The sequence below is a fragment of the Rhamphochromis sp. 'chilingali' genome (genome assembly GCF_963969265.1).
Source record: "Rhamphochromis sp. 'chilingali' genome assembly, chromosome: 9".
Classification (NCBI taxonomy): Eukaryota; Metazoa; Chordata; class Actinopteri; order Cichliformes; family Cichlidae; genus Rhamphochromis; species Rhamphochromis sp. 'chilingali'.
The window spans coordinates 21,519,205-21,528,911 of record NC_137936.1 but is presented as its reverse complement, the minus strand read 5'-3'; the positions used below and the strand labels follow the sequence as shown (position 1 = coordinate 21,528,911).

Sequence of the window (9,707 nt, the reverse complement as noted above, 5' to 3'; positions counted from 1 at the left end):
TTGGCTTTAAAACGGAATTTGTTTTGATAGTGATAACTAAGTAGGAATGTCTAATAGTTTGGTGGATTAATATTGTCTACAGGTTATTTGCACAGCTGAAGAAAACACATTTTACTTACATTAAAAAGATATTTATTTAAAAAAAGCAACCAAACAAACAAAAGTTTCATTTAACTGGATACATTTGCTCTGAGAATTTTGATATCATCAGCTGGACGATCTTGGCTGTTCGTCTCCACCATCCCAATCCGGTTCAGCACTCCCATTCCCTGACACACTCTTCCAAAAATACTGTGCTTTCCATCTAACCACTGAGTGGGTGCGAGGGTGAGGAAGAACTGACTGCCATTGGTGTCCGGCCCCGCGTTGGCCATCGCTAGAATACCAGCACCTAACAGGCACAGAGACATAATGAGAAATTATAAATGTCCTCACTATCAGTTATCACACAGGTATTTATCGGGATCACTGGACTCAGTTTATTCAGCTGTGAACTAAAGAAATGTTTCAAAAACACCAGAAACCTTTACAAGTTATTGGTATACATGAACTCTACTGAAGATTTGAATCTAAAAATAAAGCGTCCATATGTGAACATGTGCATACAAATACCAGATTAAGACATCAGTACTGACACACACAAATGATTTGAAGGATTTGCTCCAGAGCCTGTCTTTATAAGCCTATAAAAGCTTCTTCTACGTGCATTACCTGTGAATTTTAGTTCTGGGCGTAGTTCATCCTCAAACTGTTTGCCAAAAATGGAGGCACCACCTCGACCTGTTTGGAAAACAAACATTACAAGTGGCGCATTGGATGAGTTTTCTGAAGACCATGAACATGTGAAATTAATCAGACAGTAGTGACAGGGCCACTTTATTAGGTATACATATAACTACTCATTAATCTAAAAACCTAATCACATAGCAGTAACTGTAGACGTGTTCAAGACGACAATAAAGTTTAAACTGAGCATCAGAATGCAGAAGAAAGGTGATTTAAGTGACTTTGAACTTAGCAGGAGTACTTCAAAATTGCTGATCACGCAACCATCTCCAGGGTTTACAGTCTGTAAAAGAGAAAATTCTCTGGGCAAAAATGCCTCGTTGATGCCAGAGGTCAGATAAGAACGGACAGACCTCTTTAAGTGATATGAAGCCAACAGTAATTCAAATAACAACAACCAAGGTATGCAGAACACAGCGTATTGAAGCGTGAAGCAGACGGGATACAGCAGATCACACTGCGTGCCACTCCTGTTAGTTAAAAACATGAAACTGAGGCTACAATTCACACAGCTGGTGTTAATGGTGTGGGAGATATTTTGTTGGCACACGTTGGGCCCCTTAGTACCAGGTGAACATCTTTCAACAGTCAAAGCCTGCCTGACTATTATTGCTGACCATGCCCATCGCTTTATAGCCACAGTGTTACCCATATTCTGATGGCTGCTTCCAGTAGGATAATGCACCTTATCACAAAACTCAGATAGCCTGAAATTGGCTTGATTTACATTACAACGAGATCACTGTGCTCAAATACAGCACCTTGTTATACAATATTTGAAATTAACAAAACAAACACCCCCCCCCCCCCACACACACACACACACACACACTATATTTTCAGAAATACTTGTGGGTTTTTCTTGTTTGTTTGTTTTTTTGTACTACTTCAACACTAAAGTGGCCCTCACATGAGATGACCGTGCCTGCAGTGGCCCACAGCTCATTCAAGTTTGAGACCCCTGAAATACAGCATCATTGATGAAAGTTGAGCTTCAATAGTAGATGTCCAGCGGACAAAGCTGAATGTTTCCAACATCTTGTTCAACGTGTGCCATGAAGAATTAAGGCAGTTCTTTAGGCAAAAGGGGCTCCAACCAAGTATTAGCAAGGTGTGCCTAATAAAGTGGCTGATTAGTATGTATAAAAGAGGATTCAATATTAAGAAAATTACATATTTTTCTTGGAAAAATACAGACATGCTTTTGATGGCAAAGAAAAAGAACAACTGTAAAATATACAGTATTATAAGCATCTGTAAATATTATTTGCATATGCAAACACACCGTTTAATGAAGTTCTGTATTAACAAACAAAGCATCTGGTTAAAAGTCATGTTAATCACCTGAACACTGGATCTATATTAAGAGTTCTGACTGATTATAAAACTACGAGCATTAATATGCTGCTTCAACAGCCCTCATGATTCCATATAAGAATTTTGGAACCTGGCTGGTTTACAGCCAAATGAGCGGGAATGTAATATTGGGCAGCATCAACACCAAAACTTCATTTATGGAGTTTGCTTTGTGCACAGTCATAAAACAGTCATGTCAGTGTATTAGGGGAGGGGAAAAAAACACAACACATTGTAAATTGGAACAATACGAAAGACATCTACATTTACTTAGCTTCATGTTAAAGTGACTGACATGTTTAGTAATCTAGACACCAGGGGCGGAGCGTGGGGGTGGCTTACGGGGCTTAAGCCCGGGTTGTTTTGTCAGAAGCCCGGGGTATTTTGGAGTGTAATTTTTTCATAGTTAGATGCCTGGCTGACAACTGTATAAAACAAAAAGTACACACAATATTCGAAGCACATAGTGCACACTGTGGGAATTTACGACTGTGCGTGAATCCCCCCCTGATATTGGTATGATCCAAGCTCAGGCACTAAGCGACTGAGCGAGGGGGCGGGGCAGCTGCTGCCCCTGAGTGCGCTGTTGGAGAGACGGAGCCAGCCATACTAAGGAGAGCTTAAGTTTGAGCAGGTACCAAAGCAAATCATTCGTACCATACAAATAATGTAAATATGACGGTGCATCACGAAAGATTGATATGAAACTGATCACTTGACCAATATTATTTTACTTGCTCTTCAAGTGAATCAACAAATGGCGAAATGAAAAGCCGAACAAATGCTATTTTTTAGAGAGTCTTAGCTTACGTGTGTTTATTTCATATTTTCAGTTCTTACCCTCCCCGACTAATTCGGTTTCAGTTATGTACTGAAATATAAGAATGGACATTAGAGGGTTCTTTCAAAGAAAAAACTCAGGTAAATGTTATTTTATATATTATGCTTTGTATGTTGTTCAGTATATTTCTATGCAAAACAAGAGGGATTTCAGTACACAGCAGGATATTCACATTTGTAACCAGATATTTACATACACTTTAGGGAGAAAACATAAAACATTTTTACTGTACAACATCAATTTAGAGTAAACTTTTGTTTTAGATAAATATTGAAATATATTTTGAATTAGTTAAATGTCAGAATAAAGAGAGACAGAGCTGTCTATTTTTTATCACTTTCATTAAATTTAGGAGTACATGTACACTAAGTTTATTGTTAATTAATAAGAAAACTCCAGACGATTCCATTCTGAGCTGAAGAAGCTTCTGATAGGTTAGTAGAGTCCATGTGAGTAAATTGGTGGCACAGCTGTGGATGCATATAAGGCAAAACACAGAGCCTGTTTCTTTGACATGGGAAAATCAAGAGATGTCAACCAAAACACCAGGAAAAGAACTGTGGAGCTCCATAAGTGTGGCTCAAGTTTGAATACAATTTGGTGCCATTTGCAATTAAAAAACACAGACAGTTTCTCTCTTTACTCTTAAAGTTAACAAATATGTTTTTATATTTATCAATCTAAAAAAATAAACATTTAGTCTGATTTGATGTTACAATTAAAAAAGTGTTTGTGTTTTGATCTGAAGAGTTTGTAAATATCTGGTTTCAACTGTATATTTGATGATTGTCAGCACAAAGAGGGAGAGAGAGGAGCAGAGATTGAGATGGAGAATGAGGACAGAACAGAGATGAACAAGAGCAGGTGAGACACACATGTTAGTCAAATGGTTGCTTACTAAAAGTATCACTGTATCATAGGTACTCATGTATCTCGTACCTAGTGTTTCTTTTTAGGTTTGCTATTTTTCAAATTCTATATTTATTAAGTTCTGCAGGCTTGTTTGCACAACAAGGCTAAATAATTATATAAACTTTTCTCAATCTAAATATTGTACTTTGGTAGAATTAAATAAATAAGTGTAGTGCAGGTCTATGATGATTTTTAGTGCTACTATCATCTAGTTCTGATTGTGGTTATGTCTTGGTTAAGTCCTCAGTAATCCTGCTTTTGAACTGTTGTAGTGTTTTAATTCTGGATCAGTTCTGGGTCTGGTTGAATTGGGGTTTAGTCCTCGTGTCTTGATACAGCCCCGACTTCGTTCTGTCTTGCTGCTCAATTAAAAAACTAGTTTAAGGTGTCCTGCATGTGTGATATATATATTTCCCTATATGAAGTCATTCTTTTTTGAACAAAACTCAAAACAGAGCCTATTAATCTTTCAGTCATTTCTACACCCCCCCTAAAAAAAAAAAAAAAAATCCCACATGCATACTACCCTTTAGGGCTAAGCCCCGGGTGTTTCAAATGTCTGGCTCCTCCTCTGCTAGACACCCTTAAGTAGCATTTAGCCTACTCAAATCATGAACCTGTTACCCTAACATGTGGACAGTGGTATTCAAACACTTATCTGTGACGAACCCACCTGTTCCTGTGGGATCTCCTCCCTGCACCATGAAGTCTTTGATGATCCGGTGAAACTTGGTGTTGTTGTAGTAGCCTCTTCTGGACAGCTCTGCGAAGTTCTTGCAGGTCTTTGGTGCATGGTTCCAGTACAGCTCCACCACAACAGTCCCCATCCTGCAACGCACGGCCAGTTAGCATGTCTTTAGCGGCTCTGAATAACAAAGGCTGTCTCTTAAACTAGTTTTTAGCGGAAACGTGCTATGCTTCATGGGGTTTGTTAAAAAGATTGTGAAAAAATAAAATATGCAAAATTTATTAACGCAACAGACACCAACACTTCAGGTTCCTCAAAGCTAGCTGAGTTAGCATCCAGTGTTTCATTGGGGACTTACGTCGTCTCCAAAGCCACTGTGGGAGGCTGCCATGTGTCCGGAGGAATCCCCGACATTATCACCTCAAACCGTAAGCTACAACAGTTGTGAAAAAATGTTTCGTTAAACTTAAGTTCTAATAAGTAGCCAGGAATTTCTTAGCCCAGTGAATTCATTCAACACATTTCAAAAGGAGTTTCTTCTTCTGTGGTTTGCCGAGCATTTCCTTTGAATGTTAGAGAAAGGCTGCCATCTGCTGGACGAACTAAATGATACCACCCCTTTTTTTATTGTGTTGCTTACGTTTAGCATTCTTTACCAGCATCAGCTTCTCAGAAGTTCAGATTAACAGACGACTTTTTAACAGTGTTGTTACTAAGAATAAACTGAAAAACTACATTACAAACCACATTTCACTGTCATTTACGCTTTACTTTGTAAGAAAGAAAAAGGACCCTGTCTTAAAGTTTGGTTATCTGGAAATACATTTTGTCTTGATAATGTAGTTAAAGAGATTTCTAAATATGTATGATATAGTAAATACATTTAACAAAAGAAATTCATATCATTATCATCCCCTGTAGTAGTAATAATAGCAGCAGTAGTTTATGTCATTACTAATAAAGTGCTTCCAAGGTGCAGTAACACATGTATCTTATGCAACTGAAGGATCCCTGGTAAGATTGTAAGAAGAGACGCAGAGCCAGCCTCAAGGGGTGCTGATCCAACCGAGCCTGAAAAGGGAAAAGAACAAAGACATCATTTAAAAACTGGGGGAGAGGGTGTGTGTGTGTGTGTGTGTGTGTGTGTGTGTGTGTGTGTGTGTGTGTGTGTATTGCTACGTAGTATCTTAACTGGACAGAGACCTCTGATGTTGCGCCTGGAATCTGCTGGACCCACTCTCCTAGTTTGCAGCTTACAGCTCCTAATGCTAAATAAGCAGCTGGAAAATGTAGTGGCAACATGAGAAGTGAGCTGCAGGTGCTAGACAGACGTCACGTCTGTCTAGCACAGCATGCCTACAGCAAGTCTACACTGTTCAGCTACAGCATAAGCTGCTTACATATGAATCCCAGATTTTTGTTTAATGACTTCGGTTGAAGCTGAAAAGATTTTATTTGTCGTATATGTCATATTAATTTAACTTAAATGTCTTGATAGATAAAAATTACCAAATTACATCATTGTCCAAAAATTATACTGACATTACTCTGCATTTGTAGTTATCACTTGTTTCACTTTAATAAAATGTTGTCTTTTAAACTCAGATTTGATCCCATCATCTCTCCCGTTTAAGCTTTTTAAGCTTTATGGAGGTGAGAGGACAGACACATGGACAGACGTGTGGACAGTCTGTCCTGCCTCTTTTCTGAAGAAATCTCTGCCTCTGAATCAACATCTTATGTCCTTCGGTGCATTTTTATTTCTGGAAGTATTCTTAAAAGCATTGTAATACATGTTCTGGTTCATGATGTCAAAGCAGGATTTGAATTGAAGGTCTTCCTTAACCAGCTTTGAGTTTACTCTCCCATTCATCCCAGGCTTGTTGATGATGGTCACTGGGTGATTCTAGCACCCCTTGTTGACCCTGTCTAAAACTGCTCCTCAACAGGAGAAAATACAAAATAATCATAAAAGTTAGGCTGCCTGCTCCACCAGGAAGGTCACGAACACAAGCAAAGGGAGAAATGTTATTACTTGCACAGAGAAATGTCAACATAGCACCATAATTCATGAATTGTGGTTGGGTTTCAAACAAGCTTCATTGGCCTTCTTCCCACCGTTCATTTGATACTGGACTGCCCAGTTCTTCCACCCAAGCCTCTCTGTGATGACTGGTATTTACTGGCACCATAAAAGCAGTGCTAAAGAGCAAGAGTTCAAATACTTCGAATGTGGCTGTGAGAGAAGTTGTCATGGTATCTGCTTGCCCATCTTTTCCATCTGTTTCCCCCCTTCCATGGCTCTCTCTCTCTCTGCCTCCTCTATCTCTCATTAATTTCCTGTGTTCCCTAGAGGTGTCACTACCTGCAGGTTTCCCCTGGTTCCCTGGCTGGCACATCTGATTGTAACTCACTGTTCACTCACTTGGACTATTTAAGGATGAACTCTTTTACTCGCTCTCCATCAGATCTTTTGTCAATTGGAGTATCGTTCAGGCTCTCTAGTGTAGCTAGCTTTGCTTTCCATGTGACTTACCCTTTATCTCGATGTGCTTCTTGTGAATCAGAGAACATGTCCAGTCTGGTTTACATATCTAACCGCTCTACAACAGTGTCATTCAAAGATATTCCCTTTACCTGTGAAACATCCACAGCACATTCTCTGTGTCTCCTGCTTTAGAGGTCGCCAGAGCTATAAAACCTCTCCAGAAGTAAATGGTGACAGGTAGGATATACTGACTTGAGGGAAGTAAAGAAAATGGGGCAAAGGAAAGTGGTATCTAATGTGGGACTGATGGAAAGAGGTAAACTTATTATCAATGTACCGATATCCAATACAGGAAAACATTTATCTCCAGTTCAGAAACAATTATTGCTGGTATGAATATGTCAAGTATATTATAGGGTGTTATCCTGGCACTTCAGTACACCCTTCACATAGCTTTTTTTCAGTAGTAAAAGGCCTTTACTGACCAAGTCAAGGCCTGTGCACACTGTCAAACATCACCTTGGAGTGAGTGAAACCCTTATAAAGGAGTAAGCTCTACTGCTTTACTTCCTCCAGTCAACTGGCCCACTTTACTTAAAAATACTCTCAGTGCATCTTGTGTTTGCTTCTCATGTCTGGCCATTGTTCCCTGTGTGTCTTCTCCTTCCCATCTTTATAGTCTCTCCAAAGAAACAGTTCTCACAACTGGACGTCTTTGGACCCACAACATCCTTCAGTGTTAATGCTATTGGCTCCTTCAAGTTATGCCAGTTTTCGTCAGTGGTCACAAATATCTATTAGCTCTCAAACTTATTACCTCCACTGAAGTAGTCATGTGATTGGTTCACTTTGTCTGCTTGCTTGTTTCTTGGTTTGTTAGTTACAAAGGATTGCTGAAAAAAGTTATGGACCAATTTGTATTAAAAATTTTACCTGAGTTTCAATTAATCAGAAAGATTAACTTTTGGAATCGACCCAGATATGTGAACATATCATATTTGTGAACATATCATATTTGTGAACAGATATGTTCACAAATATGTACAGAAAAGATTTTTTTTAAAGGTTTGGCAGCAAGAACTCCAATCAAGCTTTTACATGACTGCGAAGGAATATTGACCCACTCTTCTCCTTTTGAGCATGAACAGTCCCGTTTAAGGTCCAGACGATGCATCTCACCCTGATTTAAGTAAAGAATTTGACTAAGACACTCTAAAATATTCATTTTTTTAAGGCATTCACATGTGGGCTTGCATAGCCAAACTGCACTTGAGCTTCAGGGGATGAATTGATAGACATTCTCTTTCAAGATTTTCTGGTAGAAAGCAAAATTCAACAAGTCCAGTCGTGAAATTTCCTCATTACTAAATATTCTACAATCAGCTGTTAGTGGTATTATAACAAAGTGGGACAAGAGGGAATGTCTCTGCACTCTAGAGCAGTGGAGATGTGGTCTCTGGAGTGACGAATCACACGTCTCCATCTGGCAGTTGACCACCCCAGAGCCTGGACTTCAACAATATTGAAGCAGCGTGGGATCATGTCGACAGATATCAGAACAAAAGGCAGCCAACATTCAAAGAAGAGCTTTGAATGTCTTTCAAGAAGCCTGGAGAACTATTCCTAAAGACTACTTAAAGAAATTATAAGAAGGTCTGCCTAAGAGAATTCAGACCGTGTTGAAGAATAAAGCTGAAAATATTGATTTTCAAGCTCAAACCCTGTTTTTGCCTCACATGTTCGCATGTTTTAATTAACTGCTACACCTATTACCAATGCCCTAGCAAAACATAAAGAGATGACGAGCAGCTCAAGACTTTTGCACCACACTGTACTTGTTTTTCATATGATACATACTATGTTTTTGATTTCTATTTGATATTGTTAATATTAAGAGTTCTAATTGTTCTTTTTGTTAACTAAGCATTAACTACGCATCAAATCGATACAACAGTCACCTTGAGGTGACTGTTGTTTTCATTTAGCGCTATATAAATACAATTGAATTGAACTGAATTTAAATTATGCATGCAGGATTTTTATTTGTAAAGGAATATTTTAACTTTGTGGTATCAAAACTTAATTTTATTTTCTGAATACTTGTTTCACTGCTTAATCAAAGAGAATTTGCCAAAAGGAGCAAAGCACTTGTGGGAAAGCTGAAGAGCCAACACTGGCAGCGAAGGAGGAAAGTATCAGTCTCCACTCAGAGAGAGGTATCAAAGATCCTGAGGTGCCCCCTGCTGTGACTTTGAAATAGTGAGATGCTCATAAATAGTCCTTGATGAGAAGAAATGATGGAAATGAATACGAGTAATTTAGTTACTAGATACTTGGAGGCAACATAATACTAGGACAAGTTAGGAGGGAAGTAGAAGAAAACATAGATATAAAGTGATACATGAAATAGAAAACATTAACAGCTGAAAAATCAAAGTCATATATTTCGTTTCCTAAACATAGACAATTTAGTTTATCCAAAAAGTTAAAAGTAAATAAAAAGTTTTTTATTTTTGTTGTGTTTGCTCAGCATGTGTCACAGTAAGAAGAACAGGAACCTTTTAACATTAACCTCATCAAAATCAACTCCTGCAGATATGGTGACAAATGGTTGAGTTTAACTTTATTATCACAAT

At 38.5% G+C, this 9,707-nt stretch overlaps 1 protein-coding gene across 1 annotated transcript; it reads right to left on the bottom strand.

Moving 5' to 3' along the window:
* Positions 1-109: 109 nt before the first annotated feature.
* ppil1 (peptidylprolyl isomerase (cyclophilin)-like 1) lies at positions 110-5,136 on the bottom strand. The gene is made up of 4 exons (XM_080891798.1): positions 4,942-5,136; positions 4,569-4,723; positions 712-780; positions 110-391 (listed from the first exon to the last, which is right to left on the bottom strand). The coding sequence occupies exons 1-4, from the start codon at positions 4,995-4,997 to the stop codon at positions 171-173; spliced, it is 501 nt and encodes a 166-aa protein (XP_080747924.1). The 5' UTR covers positions 4,998-5,136; the 3' UTR covers positions 110-170.
* Positions 5,137-9,707: the final 4,571 nt, after the last annotated feature.

What these genes read in the sequence shown, in the direction of transcription:
- ppil1 (XM_080891798.1), bottom strand. Translation starts at nt 4,997, where the DNA reads ATGTCGGGGATTCCTCCGGACACATGGCAGCCTCCCACAGTGGCTTTG. An exon ending in AGGAGATCCCACAGGAACAG is followed by an intron (nt 781 to 4,568) that starts GTGGGTTCGTCA and finishes TTTTCCAAACAG; the next exon opens with GTCGAGGTGGTGCCTCCATT. An exon ending in CCCAGAACTAAAATTCACAG is followed by an intron (nt 392 to 711) that starts GTAATGCACGTA and finishes TGTGCCTGTTAG; the next exon opens with GTGCTGGTATTCTAGCGATG.